At 40.2% G+C, this 17,888-nt stretch overlaps 2 protein-coding genes across 3 annotated transcripts; both read left to right on the plus strand.

Moving 5' to 3' along the window:
• Window positions 1–6,671: 6,671 nt before the first annotated feature.
• Window positions 6,672–11,246, plus strand: LOC133953856 (leucine-rich repeat LGI family member 2-like). The gene is made up of 8 exons (XM_062387998.1): window positions 6,672–6,921; window positions 7,132–7,203; window positions 7,335–7,406; window positions 7,945–8,016; window positions 8,135–8,206; window positions 8,488–8,657; window positions 9,089–9,253; window positions 9,455–11,246. Exons 1-8 carry the CDS (start codon window positions 6,746–6,748, stop codon window positions 10,288–10,290), a joined length of 1,635 nt encoding a protein of 544 aa, XP_062243982.1. The 5' UTR covers window positions 6,672–6,745; the 3' UTR covers window positions 10,291–11,246.
• A 474-nt stretch (window positions 11,247–11,720) lies between these two features.
• Window positions 11,721–17,870, plus strand: LOC133953855 (coiled-coil domain-containing protein 149-like). Of its 2 annotated transcripts, XM_062387996.1 has the most exons (13): window positions 11,721–12,157; window positions 12,944–13,105; window positions 13,226–13,264; window positions 13,484–13,591; window positions 13,742–13,858; window positions 14,281–14,453; window positions 14,689–14,761; window positions 14,873–14,957; window positions 15,063–15,210; window positions 15,334–15,410; window positions 15,531–15,566; window positions 15,757–15,822; window positions 16,119–17,870. In XM_062387996.1, the coding sequence occupies exons 1-13, from the start codon at window positions 12,107–12,109 to the stop codon at window positions 16,643–16,645; spliced, it is 1,662 nt and encodes a 553-aa protein (XP_062243980.1). In that variant the 5' UTR covers window positions 11,721–12,106; the 3' UTR covers window positions 16,646–17,870. The 2 variants fall into 2 exon arrangements, with proteins under 2 accessions (XP_062243980.1, XP_062243981.1); XM_062387997.1 differs by lacking the exon at window positions 15,531–15,566 and having other exon boundaries at window positions 11,723–12,157.
• Window positions 17,871–17,888: the final 18 nt, after the last annotated feature.

Consider the following 17,888-nt stretch of genomic DNA (forward strand, 5'->3'; position numbering starts at 1 on the left):
CTCTAAATTTCCAACCAGAAAAGGCTCTGACCCCTACTTTGGGAACCACTGGACAGAAATATTGTGAACTGTATATGAAGCAGTAGAAACTATAGCACGGCTGCAGCCACTTAAAGTGAAAGTACTCTTGCATCAATATTAATAACTCATAATCTAAGATATACAAGGTAATGCAGTTTTATTTATGAAGCACATTTCAAGGTGCTGCACATGGACATTAAAAAACAACATTATAAGAAATTAATTTATAGCTTTCTAAAGCACACATTAAAACAAATGTTCAAGCTAAATATACACTAGAGTACTTAAATACTCTTCACTTAAATATAATTAATGGGGTGTGTTTGTGTCTCTACATTTGTGTGTTCATACATTTACTGAAGTTAAAGAAGTAAAAATGTATTCCATAACTAGTGTGAAGCATTTATCTATAGCCTGTATTGCATCGACCACCCAGCAAAGACAAACAGCAGTAAATTAAAGGTCATGAGTCATGGTTGGATTTCATAACGACAACTGATACTGTTATCACATTACATAACAGTAGTTCGATACTAAAATACATATATTTTTGTTAAATGATGCTTGTTAAAGTGCTGATATGGTATCTACATGCATTTCCTCTTTTCTAATCCTTAGAAAAGTGATGAAACATCCAAATTACTTTCATGAATATAAGATTACTTTATAAATACCTTTGTAGTGACAGTGTTGCTGAGAATACAGGGAAAACATGGGTATTAATTTCCTCAAATTGGCCTGATAAAGTTTTAAATCTTTCTGTGCAAAACCATGACTCACACACACACACACATGCATACAAACACACAAACACTCGCGGGTTGTACTGGCCTCCTCAAAGCTGATAAAATTAGGCCGCTATTTAAAATGGGGACACCACTCACACAAGCACGTTGAGATCAGTTTCTTACAGTGGCCACATTAAAACAGCAGGTGTTAAATCATGAGCACCATTTATCAACACCATGAGATCTCCATTTTCTCTTCTGACAACCAGTTTTATTCGTCGGTGGCTGACGTGCAGCCTCGGGAACCAGTCGAGCTTTTACTGTTAGTTAGGTTGAAATCTTGCAGAACTGGCAGGATCATTAGTGATGGTTGAACAATGTGGTGGAGACTCTTCAGAAGGATCCAGAGGAGCAGCAGGTGAGAATCGGCGGGAGAAGGTACCGGACGACCTAACCCTGACCCTCAAAGCAAGTCTTTACCATCAAAACGGCCTTTTGAAAAAGAGAAATGAAGACAAAATGACCTCACTTTCACAAATTCTCCTCACTCTTTAATGTTTCTCCTTAAAATGGTCCTCACAAAGACGTAGAGGAGAAGGAGACAAGCAGGCACCACATGAGGGAATAGAAAACAAAAGAAACCCATCAGGAATAAAAGGTGACAAACATAACCCTGTGTTTTCAAGCTGCTCTCTCTGCCTCACACGTCACTTGTTGATACAGATCAGTGATCACTGAGAATTGATACCTGCTCTAAAAATAAGGTGGTGTAAAGTTAAGGACGTGCCGAGCAGTAACACAGAACATCTTCCTGCGTTAACAAGTGTGGGTTTGACAGCCACAGATATTCAGAGTTAACATTAACTCTGTTTTAATAAACTCTTAAATAGGCCACTATACATTCAAAATTACATTTATGTAAAAATAAAAATACATAATAATACAATAATAATGAAAATGCCAGAATAATGCATATGAAGTATATAAATTAATACACAGAATATGAACTTGTAGAATTACTAGGAACTATAACTCAATTCAATGTAGGAGTGACAGTAAATGTATTGAAATGGCACAAAATGTATATATTTATTTATTTAAATTAAGCAAGAACAAAAAATGACCTCAGTCATGAACACCAGTTGTTAAATGGCCACAGAATTAATACATTTCAAAAGGAATATGGTGACGACTTAGATGACTAGGCTAATACAGATAAACATTAAATTAAACTTTCAGTCTGCAATCACACTGATGTGAACAAATCACCTGATGAGTCTCGTGTGGTTTTGCGTCCAATCCTCTGATATAATTCTCTATGTCAAAGTCAGAAATTGAATCGCTGGTCCAAACATGACAAGGGTTAGAGCTACTTAAAGAGAATAGGCTGAAACCATCAAGTGAGGTACCACCTTACAATAAGAAGGAACATTGAAATGTTATTTTGAAATATAGGATCGTTCCCTGAGGCATAAATTACACAAGTAATGTTGAACAGAGACTTCTCGACGCGTTAGATTCCTCCGTTTGTTTCTTGCGCGGCCGCACCGTCCAGCAGAGTTTCTGATCCCGACCTCTGAACTCTTCTGCAGCTTCTGAGAGGGAACTGGAGAAGTCTGAGAGCTGGAGCACCTGCTGTGAACCAGTCACCAGCAGCCAGACGCTGCACTTCTCCAGGTTGCCCCCTCAACCCACAGCCCACCACCCCCCCCCCCCCCCCCCCCACCCACCCACCCACCCCCCGACTCCTGGGTTTGAAGGGTAACAGGTCATCTCCGGATTTGAAAGTGTCAGATGTGAGCTGGTTTACTGGGTGTGAGGGATTTAGAGCGTCACCCTGAACCACGGATAATGACAATTCACTTAGGGACGATTCATGATCATTGTATGTTACTGAGTCCCTGCTGGATTTCTAAATATCACACATGTAAAGAGACAAGTCATTTATTTCCTGAAGCCTAAAATGCATTTACCATACTGGAAAGCTAAATTCGAGTCAAGTCAGTTTTTTTTATCCAGGCCACTCAGACATCATACAGTTTCTGCACAATATGACCTTTCCTCTGACTACAACAGCTGTAATAAACATAATCAAAGGTCTATGAATAGATGGTCTCACACAGATTATCAAGTCCTTCATGAATTTACCACTTTCAAATAAGACAGAGGTCGTTGTAAAGGATTTGTTAGATGCAACATCTGTTTTTATTAATGTTTATAGACCTATGATATTTTCATTTGACCAGTTGTGAACAAGCTGCAGAGCCTTTGGATCAAAAAAACATTACTTATAACTAAATATACCTTAATTGTATAACTTCATACTAATTTACAACTGCTGACTCATTGTCTTATCATCATAAACATGTCTCTTAATGATATTGATGATATTGCTACTCTCCCAAGGCTGTAAGCTAAAATATAAATGTTTGAGTGCTCAACCTATTACAAACATTTATAACGACATAATTAACAATTATGAAACATTTTTCACAAATGTTTTACAGCTCACATTTCATTGATAACCTATCAATAAATTATTAACGAATAATTATGTATGATGCCTGATTTAAAAGTTGTATTATTTACTTCAGAGTCAAAAGTTAACCAGCAGCCTCAATACCACCATCAGATGGCAGTAAAGTTTTAGCAAATAAATCTGACACATGTTTTACTGAAATATTCGTGGAGTAGCTGAAGTGTAATTGTATTTATTGGATATCAGAGTAACTCGGCACCAACCTTCTAAACTGACCTGTAGTCTGACGGCTTATTTGACTTTATAAGGAGATGGTTTCAGTTACAGCAGAGTTGTGCTCAGTAACACCACTCCACACTTTGAGTTGTTTTACAGGTGTAACTCTCTGAGGAGAAGATGCCAATCTATTCGAATTTCATTTCTTGATATATCTGGAGCTTTTTGACACAACATTGGTAATTCAGCATATAAAAGTAGCCTATATAAACATTGATACATGATATACATGACAGTATTTGTTAGCAGAGATAAGGAGACTTTCCTTTTTAATATACAGCAGTTGTGACTCCTCCCACATAGACATATATTTGTTAAAAGCAGCATTGATATCAATAAATCTTCTATCAACCACATTATAGTGTGATGTCAGCAAATATCAATATATGCAGATAGTATTAAACACTAAAGTAACATGTTACCAGCTTATCTGACAATTAAGAACAAGAACTTAAGAAACTACTAATTTTAATGTAAAAACATGGCTGACTGTCATACAAATGTCATTAATTGCTCTGGTTTCTATTTTTCCATTTTTTCCAGAGATAATTTTTTGCTCAAGCTATTTTGAAGTGACGCTGTTGAAAGATTTTTTACTTAACAAAAGATTCACAGCTCAATTCTCATTGTTTTACTGTATTTGTACAGACATCCCAGACCGGAGCAAAATGCAATAATATGACACACACTGTGTCAAGGGTCAAATACTTGAAAAATGTGTACATTTCTGTTTCCAGAAATGTTCTGATCATTAAACACATCTTCATCATTGTCTAGAAAGAAATGGCGAGGAGATGTTTGCTGTGGCGTCATCTGGTTTCAGCGTGCACGTGTCTCAAGTGTTTCGGGGGTTTACTCTAACCTAAAAACAGCAATGCTCCATGTGGAGCTGTCAAGAATTATGCCAGCAATGGCAGACATGTACGGTTGCTCCCTTCGGGGTATTTGGTTTCACTCATGCTCACTGACCACTGGTCGTCCAGCAAAGGTCAGCACCTTGTTAGGGTTCGGCTGCGACAACTTACAACATTATTGTTGAGAGAATACTTCGATCTACCAAATGTTATATTGTGTTTCACTTTGAAAACAGAGAAAATTTAGTGGTGAAATTAATTTATTAGCCATATGACAGAACTGTGATACCCCAACTATTCTAAATTGAATAATACAATTTTGTGAATTTTGAAGAAACAGGCCAATGGTCAGAGTTATTTTGTACAAAGATTAAATTCAGTCTAATGTACATCCTCAACAATTTTATTAAAATGTAAATAAAAAACACCCATGTTCATAGTAACCCAATCCTCAAGTGTCTTCTTGATTTTCTTGACTGTAATAATAGTTTGATTTAAAAGTTTAATAATAATTTAATAGTTGATTCCAACAATTACTAAATGAATGTTAATGCATTTGTTGGATTCAAAACTCCAATCTAATAAAAAATGTGAACTGATATTAAAATAAGAAAATGAAAAAAAGTTTAATACTAAATAAACTTTAGAATAAATACACGTGTGTACTATTGTTCTTAATGACATTATGATTTTGTTATACATTATAAAATACAATATTCTTCACATCTTTCATATTATTTTTAGTAAAAGTCTAGTTAAAACATGCAGAGTGTTTTAAAATGCATCATCTTTCCTATGTTAATGTCTGACGTCCACACCACTCCAAAGTTTTCCTGGCCCTAAAACAAACAAATTTGAAAACGCTGCAGACTTTGTCTTAGTTTGAAAACTACAGGAGTTTTAGTCTGGACAGGCAGAAACTGAGACTTTTCTAAACACACACACATTTGCTTCCTGGTTGCAGCTTATCACTCAGGATTTGACCACCAGCAGTAAATGCACTTCATTACTAAGACTTAGTCTAAGTACCAGTTCCACATCGTCGCTGGTCCAATAAAAGAAATCCCTTCTGTGGCTCTTAAGTAGTATTTACTGCAACCAGGCAACCAACTGTAAATAGAAACTGCTCCATGTGTACACTGGCACACGCACAACCAGTGTACGTGAATGGTCACTTGATACAGAGCTTATTTCTAACACAGAGCTCAAACACTTGTCTGGACGGGGATTGCTTTTGTTTTAAAACTGTTTTATAGTGAAACACACTAGTGTGGACGCAGCCTGTGGATGTTGGGAAGTCGAGACACCTCACACCACTTGGGGGTCATGGTGACATCACTGCTGATCAGAGTTGCAGCCATCTTGATATATAAATATGCAGAAAGCCAACAGATTTTCAAGGAGGAGCAACCGGAGCGGCCACCGAAACACAAATCAGAACATCTGCTTTGGACACCATGTGACTCTGTATCGTTACATAGATCATTGTTGTTCAGACACATATGGATTTACACAACATGAGATCATTTAAAAAGGTTGTATAATCAAATTTGGAAGATTATATTCTATGTACAGTGAGAGCTGAGTGATAAGCTTAAGACACAATTGAACAGCATCAGAGTTGTACAATGTTTTGTTGTTCATCAAGTGATTGACGTTTTCTGCTCAGAAAGAAGAGTTTAAAAGAACAACCTTCACAAAATCAGTCTTTAAACTTAAAGGAATAATGATTTAACTATTCTCTACTCTGATGCTTATCGATATAGCATTATTATCTTTTTATCTTGATATAATTTGGCTGTATTGACCGTCCCTGTTCTAACCTGTAATTTGTTGACAGAAACACTAGGGGTTTTGTTAATCAGCTGCTGCTCTCTAGTGGTAAACCCAAGTAACTGCACACTTAAACCACTGCACCATTGTATGATGGATCAGTGAACACAATGTTTTCAGTGCGTAGCCCAACCCTATTGGATCAGAGCTGGATAATAGAGCTGACACATTATTAGAAAACATATCAGATTTCTTTAGAGGTTCAATTTCTGAACCACCAAATCCTGCACATGGGGGTTGTAGCAGAATATGAATCAGCCCATAATTCAGTGGTAATGTTAACGTACCATACCCTATGATACCAGTTATAAGTGTGCCATTCTTGTGAAGTGTTATTTGTGTGTTATTTGTGTTTGTCTCTTTGTGTGTCCTCCTTAATAACATCTCCCGTTGCGATCAGTGTGCAGTGGAGGAGGCAGCCCTCGCTGCTGCAGCCTGTGTCAGCCTGTGTCAGGAGTTTCCTCCACACTGCTGCATACTGATGTCGTCCAGGCAGATCAGATAAGCTGCTCCCGTCGCTCCTGTCTCACTTCTCTTCACGCTCCAGACCCGACATGACATCCGCCGGGCAGAGGCTCCTGGTGCTCCTCACACTTCTCTGCATCAGTGGAGCGGCTGAATCCAAGAGGAATTTCAAATGTCCTTCAGGATGCGCCTGCTCCAAGGAGACCATCATCTGCGTCGGTCCGGCTCACATGCCCAGGACCATACCCAGCGACATCAACTCGCTGTGAGTTTCTTCGCAGTCCTTCTTCTGTCTGAGTGTCATTCGTTTCTTTATTGTAGCACGACACAGTCAATGGTGCTTTCAAGGAGAGGGGTTCTGCTGCTGCTGTGCTGCAGAGTGGGCTGTCAGTGGGTCTGCTACAGACAGATGAGGTGAGATGTCCCGTTCAGTCAGAGTTGGACTTTGATTAGTGTTTGTGTCTCGTCCCAACAGGAGCATGGTGAATGGATCCATCCCTGAAATCACAGAGGGCATGTTCGCTCTCATGCCTTCTCTTCAGCTGCTGTAAGTGCACTTTGTGAAACGTGAAACCTCCATTGGGTCATTGGTTGACAGTGATTAACTGGATTAGCAATAATAGTTTATCAACAATAAATATATATCTGTTGAGTCACTAGTTTCTTTTTTTTTTACAGGCTTTTAAATGCCAATTCTTTGACCACCATTAAAGATGATGCTTTCTCTGGTCTCCCACATCTTGAATACTTGTAAGTATTATTGAGCTTTTCTCATGAAACATGAAAAGTGACGTGCATTTTGCATTATTTCACAACGATATTCACATTTAGATGCATAATTCTTAACTTGAATAAAGAACTATTATGTTTTCCATCATCTTGTAAGTACATCTGTAGATCACGTGTACGCCCAGTATCCAAGTAACGTCCCAGTCGGAGGCAGCTTAACCAAACATTTGCCACATATTGGCCTAGGCCTACCCATAGACATACAAAAATAAATGTTCTGATATCTATAATAATTTATGTAGCTGCTTTAAAAACAGAGTTTACAAAGGGCTTTGACAGAAAAGTGAAAACGTAGAAGTGGTTGAATTCAAAGAAGTTTTCAAATTACATATATGAACATAAGATTATTAGCAGGAAGCAGTAGAAAAAAACTTGATGAGAAAACGACAAATGGAAAAAGACGACATCACATTGAAAGCACTGCTGTCTTATCCACACATAAACATGACATAATGTGCTTAATCATTATTAAACTTCAGTTTTCTTGTTCATTGAGCAGATTCATCGAAGGCAACAAGATTGAAACAATCACCAAAAATGCCTTGCGTGGTCTACGAGATTTGACTCATCTGTAAGTCACTTATCATTCCCTGAAATGATTGATGCGTTAAACTCCCGGTGAACAGATGATGTCACAGAGCACTGACAGCAGAGTGTGTTTCTCCTCTTGTGTTTCCTGCGTCTGTCAGCTCCCTCGCCAACAACAAGATGAGCTCTCTGCCAAGAGATCTTTTTTTTGACTTGAATTCGTTGCTGGAACTGTGAGTAAGCAGTTGTACAGTCAGCATTGTGTGTGTGTGTGTGTGTGTAAGGAAGGTTTTATCCTGTAGAATGCAACATTGTCATTTGGATTAATGCAATAGGTGTAATGTTTTTGGATGGATGGATGGATAGGCAGATCTCACTGAGCTGTCCTGAGGCCTTGTGACTTCTCAAACTTTCCCTCTCCTCAATATAAAAACAAATGTTTCATGTTTGACTGTTTCCTCCAGTAACCCAAACTGGTTCTGTAAACGCCGATTCCCTCTCTGCCGTGTCTCAGGGATCTACGAGGCAACTCTTTCCAGTGCAGCTGTGAGAACAAATGGCTGATGACGTGGCTGAAAAACACAAACGCCACAGTGTCGGATGTCTTCTGCGCAGGGTCCAGTGAGATGAAGGGCAAGCGGCTCCGCGACCTTCCTATTCCACCGGGCGAGTGCATGTCCACAGGTAAAAATGACGAGTGCAACGCGGAAGAAAGAAAGAATCAATAGGTGTTGAATAAATAAACAGGATGCTACCATGCACCATTCTGCACTCAAGCAGACAACAGTATTACAGTCTCATCTGATTTTTAACAGAGAAAGAACAGAATGCCAGTTCATTCCTATAGACAACTCCTAAATATAGTATAAATACAATTATTATTAACCCAAAAGGATTTTCTTCACTCATGTAAACAGACACGAGTCAATTTGTTATGAATGATATTAGGAAGTCCAATTTATTACATTCAAAGTATTAAAAGCAATTTTCAACCATTCTGTCGATGGCTTCTTTGACTTTACAGCTTATAAATGTAAATTAAGGAGTTAGTTCCTGATTGCTTCACTCAGTCAGCAGATTGACTGACAGCTGCTGTTTGTTCCTACGTTTCACAGACTTTGTGCGTCATCAGTCCATTCCCATTCAGTCCATGTCAGCAGACATCTTCTCCTTTAAAGAGGATATCTATGTGGCGATGGCTGCTCCCAACACCAACAGCTGCGTGGTTATGGAGTGGGATCACATCGAAATGAACTTCAGAAAATTTGATAATATCACAGGTTTGACCAAACACACTCTAAATCGTTATTTTAAAAAAAATAAAAGACGAAGCTAGTTATATCTTGTATTTTTGTAATGTCAGCACATCTCGTCAAAAGACCAAAACCAACATAGTCAAAGTCTGATTAGGCTTATTCCCTTTTCTTGTCAATAGTCAATAGTAATGTGATTTTCTCTGATGACAACCTCTTTTCTCGCAGGGAAGTCGGTTGTTGGATGTAAGTCGGTCCTGATCGACAACCACGTCCTGATAATTGTCACCCAGCTCTTTGGTGGATCCCACATTTATAAGTTTGACGATCAACAAAACAAGTTCACCAAGTTTCAAACGATTGAAGTCTTCAACATCTCCAAGCCAAATGACATTGAGGTCTTCCAAATGGACGGTGATTGGTATTTCGTGATTGTGGACAGCTCCAAGTCTGGATTGTCCACTCTGTACAAGTGGATCGACCAGCCAGACCGCAACGAAACTGGTTTTAACTCCTACCAGTTTCTCCACGAGTGGTTTCGCGATACGGACGCTGAGTTTGTTCAAGTGGACGGGAAGTCCTACCTCATCTTAGCCAGTCGATCTCAGTCTCCTGTCATCTACCTGTGGAACAAAAGCTCCCTGAAGTTCATTCTCCATGGTGAGATTCAGAATGTGGAGGACGTGGTGGCGGTCAAAGCGTTTCGGGAGGACGGAGAGTTGTACCTGGCCACGACCTGCTACATCGGGGACTCCAAAATCCTCAAATGGGCCAACAAGCTGTTCACGGAGGTGCAGGCTCTGCCGTCTCGAGGAGCCATGGTCCTCCAGCCGTTCTCCTTCAGGGACAGACACTACCTCGCCCTCGGCAGCGACTACTCCTTTACACAGATCTACCTCTGGGACGCGGAGACCAAAACCTTCCACAAGTTCAAGGACATTTACGTGCAATCACCTCGGTCGTTTACAGTCGTGACCACAGACCGCAGGAATTTCATCTTCTCTTCCAGCTTCAAGGGCAAATCCATGGTTTTTGAGCATATTACTGTCGATTTGAGCCTATAGTGCCTCACGAAAACCACAACGAAGGACATTTTTAGTTGGTCGCCCCAATCGACATTGTGTTTATGCCACAACGTTTCCAAGAGCCTCAAACATTGTATTATGCTTATTATGCAGCCGCCAGATATATCTTGTTAGAGGCAACAACGAAATTGGCAAGTTTCTACAACTCATGCATTTCCAGAAATGAATAACCGACTCTCAAACAGCTAACTAAAAACTGAGAGAAATGCCAACCTTTGCCATGTTAACAGCATGAATTTATACGGGCCAAGGCTCTGCCCCACTCAGAACCAGACGGAAAACAAAACACAGATTTCTGTTCCCCTGTGATATTTGTTCGGTTCGACCACTGCAAGCAAGACTGTTACCCCTAAAACGCTTTTACTCTTTAAGTGAGGTCTCTTGTTTTGGAAGCCATCTCCTCCCAGTGTGACCAGTGCATGACACAGACATGTTCTTATTAACAAAATAATAGCAGTATTGACTAAATATGCATATATAACCAGCTACTGTATGAACAGAGTGCCTGATTAGTGGCTAAATGAAATGTAACCACTCCTGATTCCTATGCAAAATGTATAAAAATACTAAGTGTTGCTACAATCATGAGGTGTTGTGCTGCTCTATGACTTGAATGCATTTATATGGTTTTATGCCAAATAACATCTGTTCTCTTTTTACTAACATTTCTCATTTATCTTAAATATTATCTACACTGTTCGCCTTGGAATATAAAAGAGGGATCGCTACCTGCTGCAGAAGCTGAAGCTTAAATGTGTTGCTGCCTTGAATTCCTATGAGGAACTAGGAAGTGGCAGTGGATGAAAAATGCATATGAAATGTGATGAAGTTAAATGAATAAAATTCTTTGAAAACATGTACCATTGACCTCCAGCTGTTTCACCAACATGTTTTGGTGAAACAGCTGGAGGTCAATTATACACCCCCAAAGATGAAATCAGAAATAAAATGCATTTAAACTATGGAAGAAGATCTTTGTTTTTTTTATCAGACAGTTGAATGTTATTGTGAAACATCTAAAATGGAAAGACATTTAACACTACAAAGCAACTACTGACCAATCAGATCGGTTCTTCCCGGCACTACGCTGCAGGTGCGAACAGCCCAAGTATTTGATGAGCGAGAAAAGGAGGCTCCCCGCTTCTCACAGCGCTTCTTCCTCCGGTGAGTCCCCGGGGTCAGAGGATGATGGTGTGACGTTAATGTACGTATTGTTTACATTGCATGTGTCACGTCATGATAAATCAGTCTCCTGTGTCGCCTGTACCAGGAGCCGCCCCTGTCACTGGTCACTTGGCTCGCTGTCTGGCCGGTAACTAGCCGTCCGGACCGCTCCGTGAATAAGGAGATGTTTCTTTACTTGGAATGAGGCCACTTCATTTCTCGGATATACAGCAGACGCAACACTCGCATCACATCTTTAGCTGGGATGGATATTACTCAATATTTTCTTATAAAGCCAACTTCATTCATTTTGTTGTCAGTACCATAGTTAGATTGGAGAAGCCATGTTGTTTCTCAGTTAACGTTGGGACAATGAGAGTTCCACACAAATTTGGGTTGTTTCAAGTTTTACGAGGGTCTGTAAATGCATCGTGACGCCTCCGTGACGTCACAGGGCACGGAAGTGAGGCAGGTCGTTCTTATAATCCGTTTATGATGATGCAAAAGGTCCCTGAACACAACACGAGCCAACATGGGAATGGTTTGATCTGAAACTCACCTCGTGCTTTTTTTTGCTCGTTATTATTTATTTATCGCTATCGTGATTGTTATCTCTGTGACTGGGAGCGACATGGATCCGTCCAGGAGGAGTGAGGGTGACTGGCAGGGGCTGATCAACGAGGTGAGACTGGAGCGCTGAGGTTATTCCCACTGTAACTCGCTCTGATCATGTACTTGCAACATACATATACAAACGCTTATCATCTACCTGTGTATTCTCTGCGAATATAAAATGTAATAACCAGGTAAGATTGAGCAAACATCAGTTATTCTCTCAATGTGTGAGATGTGTACACATGGGAGTGGGTTTGTCCTCCTGTTCCCTGCACCTGCAGAATCCAGAGTCTGATACAAAACGACATGCCCCACACTGTAAGAGTATTGGCAATACATAATTTTGATGCATTAATAACACATCCGCAGATTACGTTTGTGAAAAGTATTTTTACTCAAATACTGCCCCGGTTTCTCAGATGTGTGTATTCCTGGTTTCCTTTGTCTTCCATAAAGTAAAAATTATAACATTTTATAACTGGGTGTTTTGAAAGTTTTGTCAAGATGAAATACAATACTTTGTTACAGATTGAGCAATGGTAGAAATAATATTAATAATGACAATTCATTTAGTGTCATGATGCCTTTCAAGACACAAAACCTTATAATGCATCATATATAAACACAAGAGAGAGTATTTGTAATAGTTACAATTATTAGTTTGCTGACATGACTTATGTACTAAGATAAAGGATTAGAATACAACGTGGATATCGACCTCAACAGAAGCCATGACAAACATCCCCTGAAGGGGATCTTATACACCTAATGCCATGCTTATTGTTTCTCTGGTTTTAGTCTATTCATTCACTGTTCACATATCAGGACCTTTAACATCTGTTCCCTCGTGCAGTTTGTAATTTGCAAGCGTAAACTGGAGAGCAAGAAAGAGGCTCTCCTGATCCTGTCGAAGGAGCTGGACACGTGTCAGCAGGAGAGGGACCAGTACAAGCTGATGGCCAACCAGCTCCGCGAGCGGCACCAGGGCCTCAAGAAGAAGTACCGAGAGCTCATCGTAAGACTTCCGTGCTCAACTATCATCTGTGGGCTCATGGCAGCAAAACGTCAAATGTCCACTATTGAATTGTAAATATGTCACATTTACTGACAGTGTCTTTGTTTGTATAACTGATAGGATGGAGATCTCTCTCTGCCTCCCGAGAAAAGAAATCAAGTGAGTGATTTTTTTTGTACATCACTGTCTAATAGAAATACAAACTGGTACTTCAACTGTATTTGTGATCATTGATCAATGATTTTTTAGCCTATAAACCAAATTATGACAGTTTGACTAGTTTTTACTCAGCACTGCCTCCCTGGACATTGAATCTAACATCTGGACAAACCCTGGAGTTTTGAATCTAACGTGACATTGTGTCTTCATCTTCTCCAGGTGAATTTAGCTCAGCTGCTCACGGATTCCAGAGAGAAAAGTCATCAGCTCTCTGAGGAAGTGAAGGAGCTGAAACAGCGACTGGTGGAATCTCAGGGAGATAACAAGGTACCAGCCCTTTATCAAATTAGTTTAGAATATATGTTTATTTTCGCTGTGTGTTTTTTTTATTGTTGAATACATCTCTAGCATGTCCAGTTATGAATTACTTGCAGTCATGGAGGAAAAATACCGTTTGTGTGTTTCTTGTTCCTGCAGCTCCTCCGAATGACCATCACCAAACAGAGGCTGGGAGACGAGGAGGTCGGAGCTCGACACTTTCCAGCTCACGAGCGAGAGGATCTGGTCCAACAGTTAGAAAGAGCCAGAGAACAGGTGACGTCTGAGGCTCGCTGTGCTGATCGCTCTCATGTCTTTGGTTTTTAATCAGAATAATTCCGGGATATGATTTGATAATATTGTCTGTGATGCTAAAAGTTAAGAGAACAGATACACCCAAGATACAAAAAGAACAGATCTGCGGGCTCAGGACAGTTGATTTCTTTGAATTCTGTTGTAATAAATCTTTGATTCTTTTGTTTTACAGTCCATAATAATATAAACTAGTAAAGAATAAGTTAAATGTACTTGTTATTGTTTAAAGAATCATCAACCTGCGTTTTCCATAATTTCGATTTTTGGAATTTTTGAACACATCTGCTCGTGTGTCCAGCTCAAAGCAAATGAACCAAATATGAAACATGGACCCAGGATGTACCGAGCTCTGTGTAGATGTGTTCTTTTTTGTGTCGCTGTAGAACGAGGTGCTGGAGCTCAGTGTGAAGTCGCTCACTGACGAGCTGCAGGACGTGCGAGCAGAGCGAGACGTGTTCCAGCAGAAGGCTCATCGTCTCAATGTGGAAATGAACCACATCGTGGGAAATGATGAGATTCGGTTCCTCGACATTGATGCACTCTGCATGGAGAACAGGTTTGTTACTCCTTTTACTTTTAATACGTTATGTATGTTACTTGGGTATTTGGGTAATTTTTGACTTAGAGTATAGCAGTGTCCACAGATAAAGAAACAATTTCGTGCAGTTTGTAATTGACTTGTTAAATTTAGATTTGACTCAATCATAACGTAATGTGTGAGCTGACTGGTGATAGAACTCTTGAGGTCCAATGATTTCTGATTGATGTTGATATTTAAACGTTTCTTTCAGGTATTTGCATGAGCGCCTCACTCAACTCCAGAAGGAGGTCAACCTGCTCAAAGCAAATCTGATGAAGTACAAGGTAGCTACATTTAAATAAGAAAGTTCTCAATTCCATAAAATCATTTTTAAAGGGCTAATATTTTCCTTAGTTTCTACATATGCTCAATAATCCATACTTCCTTGATCTCAGAGCGCCCTGGAGTGTCGGAAAAACTCTACAATCGGAGGCAAAGCCAACAGCAGCGCTCTGACAGGAGTGCTCTCTGCCAAACAAGGTCAGAGGATCATAAGCTTTAAAATCATCCTACTGCAGTTTGAAGAATGTGTTGCAGAAGTGAAGCTGAACTGTCACTGATGTGTGTGTGTGTGTGTGTGTGCAGTGAAGGAATTGTTGCTCTCTGAAGAAAACGGCTGCAGTTTGCCGGTGACTCCTCAGTCCATCTCAGACCTCAAGTCTCTGGCCACAGCTCTGCTGGAAACCATCCATGAGAAGAACATGGTCATTCAGCACCAGCGGCAAATCAATAAGTACTGATATCAACTAGCATCAATTTTATCTTGATGCTAGAGTAATACATTCTTTTTGAGGTTCTAATTTGTATATGATCAATAACCTGAATGCTGGGTGGGACTTCTTTTTTCCTTCATTAGGATTCTTGGAAATCGAGTAGCGGAGCTGGAGAAGAAACTTAAAGCACTTGAGATGTCGGGATTATGGAGCCTGCCAGGTGGATACAAGCATCTTAATATATTAAGACTAATAAATAAATACAAATATGTAGATATTCTGTACAATAATTCATCTGTGTTATCATTTTCTTTGGCCTTCTGCTTCTGTCTTCCTGAAGGCCTGACTTATAATGTGTCTCTGGGAATTTATGGTGGTATGTTCTTCTATTAACTTTCAACCTCTAAACTCTTCATCTTTATATCGTCTCTCACGTCTCATCTATGTTGCATTCAATTTACTCATCTACGTCCAATTGAGCCGCATCAGATATTCGTATACAGATGACAACATGTTTGAGCACTGTCATATAAGAGCTAACTCAGTGTCATACTTTGTACTGACAGGAGGAAAAGATGCCGTCATCATGAACCCTCAGCCGACGGAGTCACCACAGTCTCCTGCACAGGAAGGTGAGTAGACAGTTCACAAGCCAGATCAAGGCTGGACAACTGAGGGAAGACCACACATGAGTTTTTACTAAGAATAAGGTCATTTTCAAGAAATAAAAATGGAAATATAGATATAGACACTAAATGTTTATAGTTTATGAAGTGTCAGATCAGGTGAGGTGAATCTTCCTGAGCACCAAACTCCAATCTGGCCCCGGCAGCGAGAGGCCTCCTCAGAGAGGGGTCTTCACACAATCTTTGTCCATCTGTACTAAAAATGTATTTCCTGAATGTGATTCTTCTGTCTACCCTCACAGCTGATAAAGGACCTGATAACAAACCTGCCGAGCAGCAGATCTCCCCAGAAGTTCAAGTCCAAGAGAGTGAAATACCCGAAGCATCTGATTTTCATGAAGAGGCCCGGCTGCTGCCGTCCAGCGAGGAGACGTCCCCACAGAAGCCTTCGCACCAGTCGGCGGTTGAAGAGCCAGCCAGCCCTCAGATGGAAAATCCAAACAATGACACACAGATCGCTGCGGATTTGGCTGATTTAACACAGGGAGAGGAGTTACTGAGCGATCCCCTTCCCTCTGTGACGGAGGTGAACCCACCTCGTCCGTCAGACCACGACACACAACTGAATTTACACGACTCCGACCCGACAGGAGGAGGAGAGTCGGATGAAGCTGAAACTGTCGAAGCTGAGTGTGCTATCACAGAGGAAGACATTGACGTTGCGTTGTCCTCCGCTGCCGCTGGTGAGAAGCAGCAGGACGACTCCGCGGCACACCAGCAGGCAGAGCTTTCAGATGAGACTGATGTTTGTGTCGGTCAGGAAGTCTGACGTCTTCCTGGAGCCGCTTCCAGGTTGCACAGCATCAGGAGAAAATGTAACAACGGTAATTACTGAAGATTAATTTATAATGTAATGATACTTAATTTATTTTTTATTAATAATGAGGATTACAAAGGATTTAGCTGCTTGGCTGAACAGACTGTCTATAATTGTGTTGTCAGTGGCCCATGCATGAAAGTTCATGGTTGTCTACAGTCCTGATTACATCACTGTATGTTTCTCGCTTTCCACTAAAGACGTTTTTAGAAAAGAAATGTGTTCACACAGTTATCACAACACCTCCAGTGATATTATATCCCCAAGAATGTTAATCAAGCCTAAGAAATAAGTGATTATACTACTTGTGCTTTCATGTATTCAAACCGTTGAACCTGATGAATTATACTCCATGACCAACAGAATGTGAATGACCCAATGTGAGTCTTAAACACCTCATTTTCAAGACTGGGGACATTAAAATGCTGCTGTAATGCGCTGAACTCTTCCAGGACAGATTTCCACAAGAGCCTGGCTCAAGAGATTTAGCCGGGGAATTAGTGAGGTTAGGCAAGGATGTGGGATTTTATCCAAAAACTTGTTTTGAGGTCAGATCTCTGAAAGCTGTGTCACGTCCTTCTGCACACAGCTTGTATAAGACCAGTTCTTTCCGGACCTCCCTTTAATACTCAGTGGACTTCTTGTGTTGAAACAGGAAAATATTTTTTCCAAAAAAATGTTGGCACAAGAGTGGGAGCTGAACAAACTGTGTCAGCAGGGTAAAGTGGAGGATCTGTGAAGTAGTAAAGAAGGACTGTCGACGATGGGGTGGGAAAAATAAGAATTGTCTGCATTCGATTATAAAATGTCAGCCTCACTGTGGATCAGCTCAGCTCTTCAGAGTCTGGATTCAAACACCAGGAGAATGTAATTGGTTTAAGTTTTTCTGAAGAAGAACAAACTTTTCTGCGATGTGTTGATCTTCAGCAGAAAGTTGTGGGTTTTCCACCTCAGCCCATGCTCCACCATTGACTTAAAAAAACCTGCCCGATGTTATTGCTTCATCGGCCATTTATTTCAAATCACTCAAACATAATAGAAACAATTCTGGTGTTACACACTGGAGCCACGTAGATTACCAGCACTAATGTCTCACCTGTGCTTTTGTGTATCGTATACGTGTTAAATGTGAACAAATAAATCATATATTTGTGGAAAATAAACAATTTTCAACTACTGCCTTTGGGAAAACAGT

Source organism: Platichthys flesus, chromosome 5 (assembly GCF_949316205.1).
Source record: "Platichthys flesus chromosome 5, fPlaFle2.1, whole genome shotgun sequence".
Lineage (NCBI taxonomy): Eukaryota > Metazoa > Chordata > Actinopteri > Pleuronectiformes > Pleuronectidae > Platichthys > Platichthys flesus.